This window comes from Diadema setosum, chromosome 12 (assembly GCF_964275005.1).
Source record: "Diadema setosum chromosome 12, eeDiaSeto1, whole genome shotgun sequence".
In the NCBI taxonomy this organism is placed as follows: Eukaryota; Metazoa; Echinodermata; class Echinoidea; order Diadematoida; family Diadematidae; genus Diadema; species Diadema setosum.
Window position 1 is genome coordinate 25,226,243 of NC_092696.1, and position 20,509 is coordinate 25,246,751.

The 20,509-nt window shown below is 38.2% G+C and overlaps 1 protein-coding gene across 2 annotated transcripts in view; it reads left to right on the forward strand.

Moving 5' to 3' along the window:
- The window catches only part of LOC140236157 (CD9 antigen-like), a 171,489-nt gene that overhangs the window by 92,666 nt on the left and 58,314 nt on the right, over window positions 1–20,509 (forward strand). The window contains exon 1 of one of the 2 annotated variants that reach the window (XM_072316126.1): window positions 9,156–9,365. The exons of the other annotated variant lie outside the window; for it this stretch is intronic. Within the exon in view, the coding sequence (XP_072172227.1) occupies window positions 9,300–9,365 (66 nt within the window). The 5' untranslated portion in view covers window positions 9,156–9,299. Of the gene's footprint in view, window positions 1–9,155; window positions 9,366–20,509 lie in introns of those variants that run through there. 2 annotated transcript variants of the gene reach the window in all.

Below are 20,509 nucleotides of genomic sequence, written 5' to 3' on the forward strand. Positions count from 1 at the left end.
GCGTGCGCAGTAGCGCACGTCAAGCTACTGCGCACGCTCAGATCATGTTTTTTTTCCCTTTGAACGTCCGCGCGTCTAAAATCTAAAGCTCCCTAATGATCGGTGCATGAAGTAGCTCTCTACGTTGCAAACTGTGCGGACGTAAAAATAGCCCATTACGCGTAGTGAAAAACTCAGGCGACGCAAGCTGAAAATAGATCGACTTGACGCGCGCTTCTGCGCATGCTCACATGTTTTTTCCTCTGATCGTCTCCGTCGCAAAATCTAAAGCTCCCTATTCCTGCATGACGTGAAGTCGCCTGCTAAGCAGGCCTAAACGAACAACAGTCATGACGAAAACACAAAGGCCTTGTGAATGTTGTAATTACAAGCAGTAGACAGTGATCACGTGACACACCAAGCCTGTCGAGACACCAGCGAGAGGTCACGAGCTAAATTTCGCCTTTTTTTTCCCCTCGAGAATCGTCGGTACTGATAACATAAAAAAACATTATGGAGAGTGTTTTTCTAACCTTTCAACAGCTAAAACTGGTAGTACACTTATCGAGGAGTTATCGTACCTTGTCGTAACTCCGTACTACAATGTAGGCTACTGTTACTATACGTATAGTCAGCAGTGGTTCTTTGGTTTTCAATGGATGCCATTTAATTTGTAGCACTTTCATCGCAATTTAAACACAGACAACCATCACGTGGGGTAAAGAAACCGCCACAAGAGTGTCAATAACTGTACTGCTAGTAGTTGGGTACCAGGGATCCATTTCATGAAGTCATCAAATAAAAGTCTTTACATAAATCTCAGAATGGCCAAAGTCGCTCCATGTAGCTTGAGCGACTTTCAAAGAGAAGTAAAATTCATTTCGTGAAGTCTCTCATAAGTGCGTCTTATGAGCAAAAAGTCTCTCATAAGACTTTCATGAAACGGACCCCATGCAGGAGTAGTAATTGTATTAGCAGTAGCAGACGTTATTGATAGTAATAGTTGTGTTAATACATTGTAATGGTGACTGACAATGAAAAGGGATGTTGTGCTGGGCTACTACGCATCTGAAGTTAAATTTATATCTCCGGCTTCCTGTAAGTATAGTGTATAGATCGCAAACTTTGGGAACTTGGGCAATAATGATTTACATAGCAATCCAAAAAGAATTATTTTCGTCTGAAATAAGGACAAGGGAAGCACAATGGTTTTAAAAGGAGCGATGCATCTTCTCTCCCATGACTCACCCGAAATCCTAGTCCTAATTGTCCCAGTATCATCATGAGAATGGGGAGCAATAGTGATGAATGTCACCGTAGCGTGGTCGCTAAGGACTCTTCATCAACAGAGTTTTATCACCTCGTAAGGGGGAAAAGCCCACTAGAGTATTGTGAATCATGAAATGCGCACCGTGCCGCAATACACTGCTATGGGACCATGGCTCATGAACTTTGCTCAGTGCTGTACGAATTTCGATGATGAGTCATAATTGACAAATATCGCGAATCAAGGACAAACTCTTTCAATCATATCTCATTTCGTTCCTTTTGTTGATGTGAAGTCATGCATCTCCGTTTAATAGACACACGACTCCAGCGATCACAGTATATGATTCATCGTACTGTCACTGAAAGATACAGTATTTCATATTGTTTGTTTGTGTGTATGTATGTGTGTGTGTTGTGTGTGTGTTTGTGTTTGTTTGTTTGTGTGTGTGTTTGTGGGAGATAGTGAGAAAGACAAGGGATGTTTGTGTGTATCTTATGGACATGGCCTTGAGGCAACCTGTATGTCGTGACTATACTTTCTTAAAGCCTTAACATCATAATTGCTCTCCCTTATACCGCCCTTTTTTGAAGAAGGAATTCAAAGGAAATAATTTCTGATGTTGTCGTAGAAAACGGAGATATTTAATAATTCTATGCGCTGTAGTAGAAATAACACGAAATCATGATTGTCTCAAGCCAATGCGTACAAACATGTTCTTTAATACATGATTATATACTCATACATTTCTACATAGATGATCACGTGTATATGTAGATATTATGTAGTAGATGGACAGAGAATGGTTCCAGATAGAAAGGGGGATAATATGAATGGATATTTGTAGATACGTAAATAGATACGTGTAGATAGATAGATACATGAATAAACATGATAGATGGATAGATTAAGAGAGAGAGAGAGAGAGAGAGAGAGAGGGGGGGGGGGGTGGGTAATGGAGCAGAAAGCACGCCAAACAGCAGATAATATTTCATATCATCATTGTAATGGTTGAATTTCGTCTGTTTCGTCGACCATGACGGACCAGCGGAGACTAGCGTTGACTCGCAGGTCACTGTACGTTTGCGGAGCGCTCAGTTTACCCCCGTGTTTAGAGTGCAAGAAAGATGAGCGATGGATATTAGTCTCTTATTCTAGACCCTTCTCTACCAAAATCTTTGCATTCCCCCGCAATATATACTTCTGAGACATGTGCGCCGACAATTTTGAAACGGTGGTAAGAAAAATCTTCAGCAACTGAATATGCATAATTCTTTTTTTTAGCATGATATATTTTGTACACTGATATTCTATGTTTAAAATGAAAATGAATTAATGAAAATAAATCAAACTTGTATGTGTTACTTCAGTGTGTGAGCAAGATTGACCGCACGTTATGTGACCTCTTTTTTTTTTTTTTTTTTTTTGCATTCCACCGTGATCGTCTTTCCGTCCTCTCTCTCTTCATGATAGCCATCTATAGAAGAAGAAAAAAAAAAAAAAAACCTAAACAAACAGACAAAACTCAACTCTGGGCCGTCGGATCATTCCGTATCCCCCCTCCCCCTCCTTCATATCATATATTGCCGCCTAAGGGCGGTAAGTAGCGCTCTAAACAAAACACACCCGGGGAGAGATAATAAAGTTGTGTCACATTTTTTCTGTATTCTGATGCCACTTTTCCCCAGTTTTTCTCATTTGGCTCGAGGGACACCATTCAGAACAGAAGTTATTACGAATGACAATCATGTTCTGTAACGCATATCACAATCCGTGATCATTGGGAAGTCATATTTTACCTGCGTAGTTGGAATGTTTTTCGTCTTTGTTTTTGTTATTGTTTCATTACAGCAAACTGACCTTTAAACTGCTGTATGTACAGTTGCCTCCATAGTGACTGTGTATGGCAATGTTCATTTGTTCTCAGTCGTATCATTGCAATGAAAAATATGACGATAATTCTAATTGTTACTGTGGACTTCTTTTTATGAAGAAAATTTCATTAATTTTGATATCCCTATACATGTACACTGGATTTGTACTGTCATTACCTGTTAATTTGTATATAACTTTATCTCCTATGGCGACCAGGGATGACATCTCATAGCGCTTTGTATCCAGTGGAAAAGGCGCTCTATTGTGTATTATCATTATTATTATAATATTATTAAAATGAATGGAAGAAACTGTAAAAGACGAAAACAATAAGGCAAGGAAGAAAAAAAAATAATGCATCCAACATGATGATAATGTGCTCTGTAAATTCTAAACAATTAAACTTGGGACAAACTCTTCATAATAATTATCATTAACCCCCCCCCCCCCCCCCAACACACACACACACATGTAAAATGAGCTAGTACAAAAACCTTACCGTTTCAATACACTCAAAAAAGAAAGTAAACACTTTTTCCAGTAAATATCTTTTATAGAATATTTTGATAAAAATCGTTGTGTCATACACCATATCAAAGCTTATTGGTTGTCAACCTGGTAGATTAATACCAAGGGAAATTTTACGCATGAGTAAACACATTCGTTTTTGTCCTCCAAGGCACAAACGTAAAAATTGCAGAAATTGACATTTTTGTCATTCATTTGCAAACGCTACATCAAGTGACACTGACCCGGGCATTGACCGTGACCCACTCCGTTCGAGAGAGATCCTTTAACTTTCACTCGATACTTTGACCAGATGGCGAGCAAGAAAGACCAGTGAACGGTCCACTGGTAGACCGTTTTACTGGTCGAGAAACGCGGGTCCACGCCTCAAATTTATGCATGTATAGCACAGAGCTATGACTGGAAAGGACGCAGGACGAAGAGGGCAACGTACGTGTGTATGATTGGATGAATAGGCACTCATACTATTCCTAAATACACATATTACGTAGTATGCATTATATATTATCTCTTTTGATTTGATTTGATTTGTTATTCTCTGTATGGTATCATTTTACGATTTCCTGTTTTCAGCAATGTCATCATATATCAGAATATCAGAATATATATATATATATATATATATATATATATATATATATATATATATAGAGAGAGAGAGAGAGAGAGAGAGAGAGAGAGAGAGAGAGAGATCTATATACCATGGCTATTCCCTACAATTTCAACAATTAATTTTTCATTACACATATACATCTGTTACGCATATATGCGTTATAAATTTCCATATACAGAACGGTTACCAACAATAAGCGTTCTATCTATCTGTCTATCTATCTATCTATCTATCTATCTATCTATCTATCTATCTATCTATTCATCCATCCATCCATCATCTATACGTATTTAGACGCAATGTAGTAACGGCACGCATAAAAAGGAGAGCATTGACAGGTTTATTACATAACAATGTCGTTCAATTTAAGCGTCATACTTTGTATTACATGTATTACATGCAATGATGGGATGCCGAATAACTGTACTTATCAACGTACCATAAGTTAAAAAAAGAATAGATAAAATCAGGAGTAGGGTAAAGAGCGCTCCAACAAGTGAGCTGTAAGTCATGAAACAACTCACTTGTTGAAGCGCTCTTTAACCTACTCCTGATTTTAACTATTAAGAGAAAAGAATGGAGAAGACATATTAGGAGGTGACACGTTAGTGAAGCTGTTTGATGTATATTGAGTATATATTATTTCCTGGACTTAAGAATATCGATCACACTTTACGTCGATGCACAATTTTCAACCATATTTACTCACGTGTCTTACAAGACACTCTTACGAACGGAAAATAGCAATAAAGGGGCGGCATTGTGCGAATAATATAAGAAACGTCCATTATTTATTGCTTCGTATTTCCATTGCGCCATGGGTAATTGGCATTTAGTTTCGATGTGCATTGTGCGTTTACCGCTCTAAATCTAATAAGGTTTGCATCGCTAAGCAATGTGTTAACGCATAAACAAACGCTCTCTTTATGTTCTATATTAAGAGCGTAAAACATAGTTCGCTCGTCTCAATAGCAGCGCAATTTGACAATATTGCGTTTCCCAGAAAATGTCAGTACAAGTTTTACCATCGACGTTTATAATTATATAAAGTTTCGCATAGTGAAATATTAGGGCCCTCATCATGTGTATTTGTTTCTCTGTTTGTCTGTTTTTTTTTTGGTCATTCAACGAAATTACCATTCATTGTAAACAGCTCTTGGCGTTTAATTCCTTCGTTGTCATGGCGTTACCTCTCTGAGTATTATGTATTTTGCAACTTAAGCTGATGATCGTATCGGAGATAAAATTTAATCATGACTTTATTTAAGTTCAAGGCAGTGTAAATGGAACATTGAGTACACATACAAAAACCAGGTCCAACGTTTTATGCAGCACGTGTATGAGTAACAAAATAATTGCTGAAATTTGCATCACTGCAACACTACGTACATGTAAATCATATCGTGCAAATGATTCTCAAATATTATATTTTATAGATGATTAATGTACAGTAGTAAAGCCACTGTATAAACGTGATATTCGTTTTTTTCTGTCAATGACACTATTTATACTCCAACAGGTTTACGATGATAACGAAGAAGATAAAAGCTGTTAGTTTCTGAGGAGGTTTACATGTACATGACTGTTTAGGTTATCAGTTGGGATTAATTAGATATGTACAATTATTATATTACATAATAGATTCATTATGTATATTACACACAAACACATACACACAAACATAATATCATTCACACATGTTTGTGTGCGAAATGTGTATAGTTAGAAGTGTGAGTTGTTCCACACTGTGTTTCAAGAAATGAACACCGTCACCGTATAACCACCTCTAAGCGATTTTCACCCCTCTCTCTCTACCTTTTCTTTCAGCTAATTCGTAATGATGGAATGTATTGCTAAGAGGTAATGTATAGGAAACAAAAACAAAAAATACAAGGATAAATATCCGCGTGAGGAGTGAGTATGAATTCTCGTTTTTCCCAGGAGAACGGTCGATCGATACAACAATTCACATCTGCCGTAGATGTTTGTACAGCCGCTTCTTGGCGGCACTTGTCAGTATCGTGATGAAATCGTAATATTATAATTACCTTACCGCATGGGGGCGTCCATTATGAGTATTTGAGTACACGTCAGTGTCGTAATACGTGCAATGTGCGTCCATAGTCATTCCAAAGTTTCTTCTCATAAAAAAACAACAACATATGTTTTACTGTAATAAGTTTAATGTATGTGCTGTATACCCTTCCCACCCTTCACAAAGCAACATTTGGTGAAATGATGAAGAAAATGAAGATAACGACGACGACGGCTATGATGAGGTCAGTGATGACGATGATTAGATGGTGATTCTGTCAATGATGACGCTGCTAATAAAAGTCTCTCGGACTGAAGATACCCGGTATCCACAGACCCAGGATCGACTGTGGGTGATAGTGAGCGTAATGTTGCACCCATAACTATTATATACAGTCAGTTGTATTACCAAACTATCGAACAACTTCACTAGTGCAAAGAAGAAGGAACACGTTACGGTAATGTTGCCCTCTAGCGACAAACTCTGCACAGTCGGTTCCTCCCTTTCTTTCTGACGTTCCCGAAAGAAATGAGAGAAGTCCACTATTGTAGGGTTCACACCGGTAAATAATTCCCCAAAGAGACGTTTGTTAAAATTCAAAATTCAAAATATTCTGTAAAATAGCTAGGAGAAATGAGGTGCTTCATCTTCACTAACCTGGATAAGTGAGATAATAATACCCTTTCATCCATCAAATATCCAAGGCGGGTTCTTCAACTCAAACTCTGTCCAAGGGTCCGCAAAGCCAGACTACGAGTTCTTTTCACTCAAAAAAATCACATATTTTCTGTACATGCACCAAATGAAATATATTCCCTTCAAATTTCATGAGAAAAGCTTTTATCTTCCAACCAAAATGCAGTTTGTAGAGGAATTCATACATCTGCAGCTATATTCATTTTTTTTTGTTGCCAAACTGCATTATTGATCTTTAATTAATTTGTTTTTCTTCATTCATTTTGGTATCTTTGGTACGAATTTGTGAAGGGGTCTGGGACATTCCATTTTATTTACAGGTGTATGCCCTCTAACTCGTGTGGCACCTTCCCAGTCTTGGTGTCGAATGTCCAAATGACAGTGTACTTACAACGGACAAATGAAATGGTCAATTACACAAACAATTCAAAGGGGAACATCGTTCCAATCTGATGAATTTGATGAATATGAGTACGGATGCCCAAAGTGTCCAACATGACGTCATGACAGGGAACAAGTAACGTTTTTAGACGCTAGTACTGAAATGTGTCGGGGGGGGGGGTTTGAGGCGGGATTGCCCTCTTATTGCACGGAGTAGGGTAAACGGCAGCACTTTCTTTACAAGAGGAAGAATCTGCCACTGACCCGGAAACTTCAGGAGTTTTATAAGTGATTTTCCCCTCTTTAATTTCTTCATCGATTCTGTCTGTGTATTTTGGCTGCGGTCCCAAAGTCAATTCTATAGCAGGATGAGAGAGGCTTTGATATTATCTAGCTCACTATGAAAATATCATCTCATTCTGAAACTCAAATACACATTGATCCTGCCACTTCCGGCTTTGTGTGTGGCAGCGAGCTAACCTCTCCCCGCCCTCACATCCACCTGTCCCCTTGGCGCACGTGTTGCCCTGAGCACCTGCCCGACAGGTGCGCCTCCTATCCGGGCCGTTCGCTTGGTCGATAAACTTTTTGCAGTGCCGCGCTTTGCTGCGCTGGTGATAATCGGAGACCAAGTCACCGGAATAACACTGTTTGCTTTTTCCGTTTTCATGCAGCTTATATTTCTAATTTCTTCCTGTTCTATTCATTCATTTACACTAAATCTTAATATATCCCTGATTTATTGATAAGTTTCTAAATAAATTTCCCATATATTTATTTGTTTACTCATTAAACTTGTTAAATTCGTAAGGTAAACTCTTATAATGAATGTATTTTCTGTACTCGCTTATGTATCCATTCATTCGGGAATATTTTCAAGCAAAGTGAGGCTTTAGGACAAGCCCTGAAATGCAAGAGAAGGAGGAGAAGAAAAAGAAGGAGAAGAAGAAGGAGAGGAAGAAGAAAGACGAAGGAGGAAGAAAAGAAGGAAAGGAAAAAAAGAGAGGGGAGACGTTGCCATGGCAAAGTGCATTGTTTCTTTTTTATGACATCATTCGTGGATATACTTTATATTGTATTTGAAAAAAAAAATGCCTTTATCAGACGAATGAAAGACAAATTGAAAACTTGTACCACTTTGGATCATGTTCCCTTTTTCTTTTCTTTTTTCGATGATGGAAATAAATAAACTATTGAAATTGAAAAAAAAAGTTGTGGACTACTATTTTTCTCCTTCAATAGATTGCTACTTCCAATGTGTTTGTGCTCCTTTTCAACCAGTGGTTGTTTATGATTACCAGATATAAACACAATGACAACCACTGCATGCAGTCGAGGTTCAAACTATTGCGATCTATTTAGCAAAGTCCGCGAAACAAACCGGTCAATATAAAAACATGGACACTTGGTAAGCAGCAAATTGAGCAATAACTCTTTCGTTGTCAATTCTTGTGTGATTACACTAAACAGTACGCACTTGCAGTCGGTCACGCCCTCTTTCTCAATTCTATGGGGTCGGGGGCTTCCCCGTTGCCCCCGTCAGTGTTCTCAGTAGAAGATTTCAACTTTTCATCCCGAAAACAGCCATCGAATCCACGCTCTATTGGCCGCGTATCGACACTAACATAAGAACAGAAAGCAAAAACAACATAAGAGGACGCGCACACCCACTGATGTTTACATACTACTGGTGGACCTAACACACGCATGCACACACCCTTTACCATATACCACTAATCTGGTAGGCTTCCATTGACGTGGTAGGGAGAGGACAACATATGCCTGAGACCGAGTCCAACTGAACGTTTAACTTTCAAGAAAGGTAACAAGGAGTATAATTTTAATCGTCACCGTGCGGAGGGCTGTTAAGTTTGGATATATCCTCAAAATCTTGAGTTTGAGCGGGAAGACCGATTGAAGAAACCATGGCTCTTACAGGATGTGTCGGCTGCGTGAAATACCTTATGTTCGCCTTCAACTTTCTCTTCTGGGTAAGTGTGATACCTTCGCATTGCGCTGCTACATAGACCATCGGTGTGTGTCATCACACCCGTGTTATGTGTGAATGCAGGGAGGTGGGCCTTCTCTCCGAGTGCCCTCCGTTCCCTCACTGCACTGGGCTGAGCTGATGACTGCTATGGGCCCGTTGGAGATAAAAACTTGTGTGCGTCCAGGCCCGTAGCCAGGGGGGGTGCGTCGGGTGCGTACGCACCCCCCCAAATTCTGAAAGGTCCACTTTTTCATAATAAGGTTTTTAGCAATTCTCAAGATAACAATCCAAATAAATATAAAGACACATTATATGCTACGTAAATGTGGAAGAGTACGTTTAACAATGTCAAAAATAATTGTACGAAACCCTTTTGTTGTATGAACCATCGGATCGTCCCCATGCACACAAACACAAATGTTATGTATCAATTTGTGCGAGCTATTATTATATTGGCACTGCATGCCATGGCCCTTGGCGCGTGTGACCGGTGTTTTTTTTTTTCACTGGCCGCCCGAGTACGTGCGATTCGTGGATGACATTGAGGTTGACACTTGCATTTTTTCACAGGAACAGAGGTAAGTGGATGAAAATCTAATAGCCTCAAGTTTACATATATGATAAAAATTAAAGAAATTTCCTCGAAATTACTATAATCGAAAACCTGAGACATTTTATATCTACGTCTCACAAATAGTACTTGTATATATAAGTACATGTTGGCATGATAATGCCTGGGGATAGATTATTATGTCAACTATTTTCCATTATGAATGCATGCTCCAATCAAATTGTGAAAAGGTGGTCATGAATTAGCATTTCTTACGAACGATCAGGAGAGACAAAACAAAATGAAAGACCTGTCTTACTCCAGTTCTCTTGTAACACTCATTGCGCCATTATGCATGCCTAACGAATTATAATAGCTGCTTTTTCTAGCCCTTTTGCTAGTACCAATATTCGAGAAAAGATCATCTATCAAGTAACTGTGCGATCTCCGTGCATAATCTAATGCTTTTAAACACACTTGCCTACTCGCCTTCAGCTGGCATTTGCTTACGGTTCCAACAAATTATTAGTTATACATTTTCTCATGTTGTGACAGTTCGATTGGTTCTCATTTTGAAGTGAGCCAAAACCTAAGAACATTCTCACTTATAATTTCCAAAGAGTATTATGCAGGCACGCAAACTAAATTTAGTTGTATTCCATTTAAATGTAATGGGTAAGAGGGTATGAGAGAGAATGCTGAGCTATGAAGTAAAATAGTAAAGTAAAAAGTTTGTCAGATAGTATTACAAAAGCCTGAATATTGCAAGAGCTCCGGAGTAAAAACAGTCAGGGAAAAACCCTATGTATGATAACATTGTGAGAGCGTTAGACTGCATTCTGACGCGTCGTTATTTAATTTACATTCTTTATTCATATTTTTCATAAAAAACACAGGTAATGAGCCGGATTGGGTTAAAATTCTCACTTACAGCTTTGTAGAAGTCTGAGTCAACAGTATCACACAGTACTTCAAGACGTATTAGTACAAACGATTTCTTGAGCCTGCACCGTTTCAGGCTCTACTGGATACGGCGGTAGAAACTCATTCTTTTTTGTTGTTTATTCTATCATTATTTACTAATCTCTTTTCTAACTAACAGGTAGCGGATTTCTTTGCAGGCCAAATTCGGAAATGTACTGTTGATTATTACTTATACATTTTCTCATGTTGTGACAGTTCTATTGGTTCTCATTTTAAAGTGAGCCAAACCCTAGGAACATTTTCACTTATAATTTCCAAAGAGTATTATGCAGGCACGCAAACTCATTTTAGTTGTATTTCATTTAAATGTAATGGGTAAGAGGGTATGAGAGAGAATGGAAAGTGCTGAGCTATGAAGTAAAATGGTAAAGTAAAAAGTTTGTCAGATAGTATTACAAAAGAAACTCATTCTTTTTTGTTTGTTTATTTTATCATTATTTACTTATCTCTCTTCTAACTTAAAAGTAGTGGATCTCTTTGCAGCCCAAATTCGAAAATGCCTAGAGACAGCTAGTAACCAAATATGCTACTTAATAAATAAGAAATAACCATTCCAGTATGTATCTTAGTGTGCACAGTAAGACAGATCAAATCAAATAGAAAACATCTGAGCATTAAGCCTGAGGTCTGAATTTGCACTCAACTTCTTCCAATGGCTAACGGATGTTTAATTTTTTTAATTTCACTGACCTCCAAATTTCACAAAGAAAACCTTCTTAGCATGATGGTTAATATGACATTTGACTGATATTGGAGATGTTTGCGAATCGGATCTACTACCTTTGATATTATTAAATCTAGAATGATTATTTGAAAGTTCGGAAATGCTGGAAATATCCTACCACAAGGAGGCAAAATATAAATGGTTCACATTTACAATTCATTTTGTTTTAAAAATTTTCTTATTTATTTTCGTTTTTGACAAACTCGCATGCCAGGCTTCAGGCCTGCTAACGCGGGTATACAATAGAAAAAAATAAAAGTTAAAACAACACCAGGAAAATCACTATTCTCAATTTTGCGGCGCGCTACGCGCGCCGAGTCTCGAACACAATTAAACTTTGCAACTTGAGTTTTTACTATTTCCTAGATGAAATACCGTAACGCGATTGCATGCAACAGACAAAAATACAAATTTCCTTGAGACTTTAAAACGTCATTAAAACAGTCAAAATTCACAATTTGCGGCGCGCTTCGCGCGCAAATTCTTATACAACTTTTGTAGTTCGGTCGTCCAAAGAAATTATTATATATATATATATATATATATATATATATATAAAATTGTGTGTGTGTGTGTGTGTGTGTGTGTGTGTGTCATCATTGGTATTGGTACCGAAGGTCCGTTTTTTTTAGTGACCGCACCCCCCCTTGAAAAATCCTGGCTACGGGCCTGGCGTCTTGGTTTTGAACGTGCATGATGATACTAACTGACCTACCTATTTACTGCTTGACATTGGAAAGTATCTATAAGTCAAACGCATTTGTTTTTATATAACATGTTAAAAAAGCAAGACAATTCAATAACCGAAGTGGCATGCCAGTCTTTGTAAAGTGAAGAATTAGATATACACGTGTCTGAATAGAAATTACCGTTCAGATCCATTCTTGAGACCCCAGCGGCATGTATGCCGGAACATTTGCATCAGGTACAAGTACATTCATAATTTCTGTGATCTGAAGTCCATATTTACCCACCACTATAGTAATCATGTTGTCATGTCAATACAGAATTGTTTAAAGTCCATTTTGGACCAAACCTTTTAACACTATAAATGCTTGATATGCTTATATTGACATTATTTTATAATGTAGATAGTGCAGTACTCGTTTTATTGTGGCTTTTCACCCCATGACATTACCTAGATCAAGATAGAAATGTTACACTGTACCAAAAGATAAGAAAACATCAGTTTAAGTGAGGTGATTTGGAAGAAATGAATCTTTCTTTTCTGTGTGTTTGAGTGTTCTGTATGTGGGAATGCCCCATTCTTTCATTTGGTTGGTGAAGCATATGTTATTAGTAGACCTATATTATGAGTTTTTCTTATTGTGTGTGAGCCTGTTCCATGTCAGACTGTAAAAATCTCCATAGAGATTTTTTTGATTGTCTACTCAGTTTCTTTAGGTCATAGGTCAAATTCATCTGGCTGCAGACAAATATAATAATATTGAATGTGATCACAAAGTGCATTGTACTGATACTAGCAGGATGCGATGTATAGAATAGAAAAGTTGAAAAGGCCAAAGTCTGACATTCAGTGGCAAAAACTTGTTTAGCTGTCAGGAAATTGCTATTTTCATGCCTGCAAAAAAAGTTTGAAGTGCTTACCATTCCATGACAGGCGCAACATTTGTTGTGGTTTTTTTTTTTTCCTTTGGTTGGTTGTGTGTGTGTTTGTGTAGAGATGGCATCTTTCAAGTCAAATTTTATTTCTTTTTTCCAATGTTGCTTCCTGAGTTCATGTCTTATAATCAAGGGTCAGTACAATGTTCTCACAATATATATATATATATATATATATATATTTTTTTTTTACCATTAGGAAGTCGTTGGTTGAGAGTGATTAGGGGCATTAAGTTGCTACTAAAGCTACAGTGTTCGAGGCACCTTAAAGGACAAGTCCACCTTCATAGACGTGGATTGAGTGAATGCAGCAACATAAGTAGAACACATGAGTGAAAGTTTGAGGAAAATTGGACAACCCATTCAAAAGTTTTGAATTTTTGAAGTTTCTGCCCAGTCACTTGCTGGATCAGAAGACCTTTACAGCTTGTGATGTCACATGTGTACAATAAAAGAAAACATAAAGAAGATTCAACATATTTTCACTTTTCTTGCATAATAAAAGAACACTTGACTTGCCTCTTTCAGAAGGCAGGGGGAATAATATTAACCTTAACATACGTCAGTGACAAGTGGAGGAAAAATAAAATTTTGTAAAATTCTCTTTATATTTTCCTTATCATGTACGCATGTGACATCATACACGGTAGTAGTCTTCTCATCAAGCAGTGACTGCGCAGATACTTTAAAGATTCATAACTTTTGAATGGATTGTCGGATTTTCCTCAAACTTTCACTGCTGTGTTCTACTAATATTGCTGCATTCACCCAATCCACATGTATATGAATGTGGACTTGTCCTTTAACGCTTCTCTCATTGTCATTCTTCTCGTTTCTTCTCTTCTCATATGAACTGAATTGGATTGAATTCTCGACTGACGAAATATAGTTTCCTCATCTTCAAAACCAGATACAGTATGCAGTGTTTCATTGACCATCTAGTTTTGTGCACTACTGAAAACATCACTTGTACATTTCCCAGAGTATAAAAGATTCAAGTTTTTTTTCAGCTAATGTCAGAACTAAGAAACTTGTGGTTTTTTCTGTCATCTTCTCCTTTTTTTCCCAATACTGCTTTGCTTTCTCCTTCATCATCTTGTATTTCATCTTTTTTCTTCTTCTTTGTCATTATCTTTTTCTGTTCTTTTCTTCTTCTTCTTCTTCTTTATTCTTTTATCTTTTCCTCCCTTGTCTTCTTTTTCAGAATCAGTATCATCATCTTTTGGTTGGAGTGCTTTTGTCATTGCCCAAACATCAGCACTGCTGAGTGATGTTGGGTGCATGGTCAATTTGAATGTCAGCATAATCACTTCTTAAGTTAATGTTAAAACAACATTAAGTTTGTACAATGTTCTCTACACTCATTATATTCATATATTTCACACTCTTCACTTGTTGACATACTTGTGCATGTAGATATACTGGTTATATGAGGATTTTTTTTTCCCAGAATGTTAGAGATCATTTTTTTTAAATGATAGCACTGAACACAAAGACAACTGACGTTGATGTGGTTTGAGCAGTAAGTCTATGATTCCATGAGACATAATAATCAGCAAATATTGAAGGAAAGTACTTTATTTAAACATGAGTTCTTGAGCATTGATACGATAACACGACCATTACTTGTTATCCAGTCAAGAAAAGAAATAATTGAAAAGCATCATAAGTAGCCTAGCAGCACTTAAAAACAGGAGCATGCCTTCAGCTTGTACATAAATAGAAAGTTGGCTACAATACTGAAATGATTGTGATTTCTGTTTTGAAGCCAGTAGCAATATTTTGTCTATTTGTTTTTCAAGGCTTGTAAATGTATGTGTGTTTAGTTTGTAAGCAGTATACAGCTGTAGTTGCAGCTGTATTTCTACAACAAGGAAACTATTTCTTTCGCTCATGTTTACATATTTTGTGACTCATAACATTCAACATGTCCAAGTATAAAGTCAATGACACTAAAAGACAGAAACCTGATAAATGGCGAGATTTGGTTACAAATGGGATATACTGATTGGAAAAATGTTTGAAAAATTAACATAGTAATATCTTTGCTTTCCCCGGTGAAATCTCAAAGTCTAGGATTGTTTGTACTGTGTATTTTTTTTTACCATGCTACTATTGTGTTTTGACATACTATTGTTAAGTCTTGAGTACATTTCACTGAACATTAACTTGAGCATAAGCTTATTATTTTCTCACAACTGCTTTTTGCTGGTGGTTGGCTTATAAATACCATTGTTCGTTCAGGATGTTTGGAAATTGTATGTATATATGGTTGGAAAGTTTGAAATGATTGGGAATCCCCCAAATCTTGAGACAAGAATGAAATGAAACCATGCAGGAAATAAATGTCCAGTGGTTTTAGAGATTTCATGATCATGGATCACATTATGCTATCAAGAACTAGTATTATCCTTTGGCTCTTCTGCCACAGTGGTTCAATGCAAACGGAAACACATGTGTGCACAAGTTTAAAGGAATAGAGGGTATATGTGATGCCAAAATTTGTGCACTAAAATTTCTGACATCATTATTGTATCGTTGAAAGAAAGAAGAAAAGTATAGGTCAGCTATTTTGATGAGATGTGTGTTTTCTAAAGAGCAGTTTAGTACACAGGGTTTTATCTGTCAGTTTTTAGTATCCTGTTTTCATTTGCCTCACCATATCATGAATGGAAGAAACTTGAATGGAACAATCATCTCTACATTTTTAGAATTGGTGTAACTTTTACTATCTGGAATGAAAAGAACGTTATAAGTACTCCTGAATGAATAGTTTGAGGTTGTCCAGGAGGGTTTGAGCAAGTCACTGCAACATGCTCAAATTCTTGTGCAATATCCGCAAAATCCTGTGACATGCTCTGTAACATCCTCAAGAATTGGCAACATGCTCCAAATGAAAGGTAATCAAACAAGTGAAGAATGTATGCAAAACTTGTGAAGTGTCAAACTACTTTGAAAATCTGTGTGCAAAACATGAAACAGAACACCAAACATAAGCAGCACATTGGGAAATAATAGTTGCAATATATTGCATGCCACATGCTCTTGATGTGCACTCTGCCCACTTACAATTTCCACAATATTCTCACCTTCAGAGCTTGTGCTCAAATTTCAAGTTGTTGACCACCCTAACAGTTATTGCACGAATCTTCATCTTATTAACTGAGATGTACAGAGTGTAACTATAGATGCTAGAAGTTCTGCACTAAAGATGTTAAAGGAGACCTCCAGATGATTTTCAGACTTTAACCGCTTTCAGATTGCCAACCTCCGGACGTCATCCCAGACTGCAGTCTGGGGTGAACACGGAGTGACGTTCCTCCCTAACAGTTATGCAAACACGGGGTAAGGTCAAGCTACCCTTTCACATACAGCTTCCCGTCTGGGATGATCTCGGCATTCGTTTCCGTGGCGACTCGTCCGGGATGATCTCGGCACACGTTCCCTTGGCAACCACTCCCAGGGCGCGCGCTCCACGACCTGCCTGCAATGTTAAATTTGGCAGGGGTTTTGAGCGCGGGTTTGGTCAAAGAGTTTTTCTTTAGACTCGGTGGCCAACGTCGATCGCGTTTTCAAACTACAGTTTTCATACCTGGATGTCAGGATGGATCCTCGTTACATACTTGTTATGCTGTTACTTCAGTCTATACAGCTGAGGAGTCGAGCAATGTTGCTAATTATACATCATGAAATGGAGTCGGTACACGGACGACGGATTACAAAATGACGGAGAGAGATTTTGCGACACGCTGCAGTTATGGGTACGGTACGGGTACGTACATGTACGTGTACCGAGCAGTGAAAACTGTACAAGAATTGTTATGTACTGTAAACTTTTTTAGTTAAGTAAACACTAAATTAATATTTATTAAGTTTAAAAAATAAAAATAACTTTTCTAAAATTAAATATTTATATATAAATATTTCAAAAGGTGGTTGTATCAATGCTTTTATTTCGTCAATCTTGCAAATTGACCCCATGTGTAGTTATCCCGTACCATGTCCCGTACACAACTGTAGTTCCGTACAAGGCTCAAAACAAAGCGCGCGCTCGCATGCGGCGACTGGGATTTCCGGTTTGGTTTGTCACCCCGTGTCGTGCCGAGACATTTCACATTGCCGGCGAACAAGGGTGAACACGGGATGTCCTCCGGAGGTCACCCCAGAGTCGTGCTAGACGGTCTGGCGTGAATGTCACCTCGTGTTCGCGCCGTGTTCGTGCCGTGTTCACCCGGAGGACATTACCTCGGTATCTTTCGGATCAACAGTGGACGACGGTAGACACGGCACGACGCTAGACACGGCACGACGTCCGGACGTCATCCCCTGTTTTCAGCCCAAACTGAAAGGGGTTTTACATATGAACAACTATAAATTGGTTATACCTGATACAGAATTTCAGAATTTAAAGTGATTGGGATGAAAAATAAGAATGTTTTCAAAATTTATAACAAATCACAATGAACAAGGATGGTGACATGACAGCCTCACAATAAGAATGCATTAGTAGGAGCTCAAGGAAGCAGAACAAAAGAAGAGAGCATGCATAGAACTTTTAAGCACATGGTATTGTATATACAGTAATGGTATTCCATTGCTACATTTCTGAAATATATGAGGCTCCTATGTCATCAACACTGTTCAGTGTAATATGTTTCACTTTTTTTAAATATTGATTTCTCTGCTCAAGGACCACAATAGATTGCACAAATAACATGGAACTGTGCATTTATGTAAGTCCTCCATGATGTGAAATTATGAAAATCATCTGGAATGCCCCTTTAACACCTTTCTGGTTGTCATCTGACTAATAAAACCATAGTTTTGATTATAGTTGATCCCTTTTCTAGTACCTCCTTGATGTTTCACAGACAAAAGGCCCCATTTTCTTATCGTAAAGATATAATTCAAAAGTGTCTAATTACCTCTTTCAGGTATTGATGGATGTTGATAGTATTAGCGCTAAGTCATAAAAACCTGGTTACATGAAGGTCACTACACTGTCATTGTCTCTGTTTACATTGTGCTGTAATTTCATAATTAGTTGATATCCCATTGAATCCCCATATGGTTTGCGAATAGAGGATGTCAATCTCTAGCATGTGTGTGGGGGGGGGGGGGTGGGGGAGAAACATGCAACTTGATTTTGCTGGCTGCCCTTTTCACTTCAGGAAATTGTGGATGAGGTTGATATGAGTCCTTGAATGATAAACCTCTTGAATTGGATTGTGGCTTCAGGAACCAGAAGCATTTGCATTGTTTTTTCTCTGTCACTCTTCAGTGTATAGCGGCACAAAAGCAATCCAGACATCTTGTGAAAATAAATGAATGTGTTTCATAACCAGGGTGCCGAAAGTCCAATCAAAAGGTCACTCGACCTGTGAATTATGATGCATACTCTTGTGTTTCAATGTGTGTTGTGATGTGTATGAACCCCCACCACTAGCCACTCAGGTCTTTGAGTGCCCACACTAGAGTAGAGGAATTTTTATGAGGAATGTCATGTCACTGTCAAATTAGGTCCTTGCAGTGTGGATGTCGTAAGGTTGTATATCACAATCTTTCGGTTTTGCTGGAAGAATGTGGATACAAATACTGTGTTTGTATGTAAATTCAACTGACTGTCTGTCAAATTCAGCTACAAATACCTCAAAGGCAGAAGGCATTAATACCCCTTTCATAAACTCAATAATGCGGATAATATCCGCAACATTTGGTCGTAAAATCGGAGCGGGGAAAGAATAATGCGCATTATTTCGACCCTTCTATTATCCGCATAATAGCAGCATCGGGACCAGATTTTGAGTTTATGAACGCAAACCCAAATAATGCGGATAATTGCCGGGGTGCGGTCAAACGTCACCTGTCTTTCCCGCAGAAGGGGGGTGTGCAGTCACCATGACGATTAGCCGCCTTTTTCAGGACGGCGGATTATTTTCAGAGTTTGTGAACGCAGTTTTTATTGAATTGTCCGCATTATTCTTATGCGGATAATAGGAGGATGAGTTTATGAAAGGGGTATAAGTGTCTGAAACTTTCCCACATTGCCCTAAAAAAGGGAATACTTTGAAATAACTATCAGGGGCGGGCCCAGGAATTCTGTAAAGGGGGGCGTGACTAATTATTTCTGGTGCCACTTTCGGGTTTCATTTCATTTTTTTTCTTTTTATTTCTTTTGTTTTTAACGAGCAATAAAGGGTGGGGGGGGGGGGCGTGCGCCGCTTGCGCCCCCCTCTGGATCCGCCACTGACTATGGTTTCCAAAAGTGATGCGCAATCTCTCCAAATCTTGCAGCAGGGTAGGCATAGAGTCTAGTGACATTCCTTTGAACTGTAGAGTAGGCTGGCAGCAATTATGAGAGAATAATGGGATAAGATTGGGCGGTTTCTGCTGTATGTTTGGCTGAAGTTCGTAACCATGGCAATGCAGCCTGTTCTGGGGCAAGATGAGAATGTGTTGACACAAAAGTGTTTGAGATCAAAGCGAGGTCAGACAAAGGTCGTGGGGAAAGTTTAGCTGTCAAGGTCGAAGAAATTATAGTGAAAAGGGTGAAATGCATTGTATTGTTCATGCCTTCTGAAAATTAAAGCCCTAGTGTGTACGTAAGTCTCTGAATCTGCAGCAGGCTTTCTGAAAACTTCAGTAAAACTTTGTGACTGAATATAAAGAGAATATCAAAATCTCCACTGGTGATTCAGGAATTATTTTTTTTTTGCCCTTGAATTGCATCTGATGCACAAATATCTTCCAGATTGTTCTTTGGAACTCCCACTGTAGCAAAATGATACCCGCATTACAGAAACTTAGCATATGTGACCCTGCACCTCAAAACAAACAAAAAGTCGCCCGATATGAATTTCTAGTTAAGACCATATTCTGAAAGAGCAGACCTTAAGCTTTAAAATGATGTATAACTCAAATCAAATGGACTCTCCTAACCTATCTAAATATTGGAAAGAAAGCACAAACTCAGGAAAAGTGTGAACTGAGAATAGAGGCTCTGAAGTACAGTGTCTATTCAAGCGCTTAATCTTTACCAAACCGTGCTGGCTGTGAGATGAATGGGACAAAAAACAGGAAGTAAACCACCAGAGTAACAACAATGAAGGGATTATCAAATTACACTGAAATTAAGCATGCCTCATTAACACATTCTGCCCATAATTAATGCCAACTTTCAAAGCAGTAGCACTATCCTTTCAAAAGTTATTGGAGTTGAAAGTGAAGAGTGTGGACAAGGTTTTTCAGAAATGAAAAAGGGATT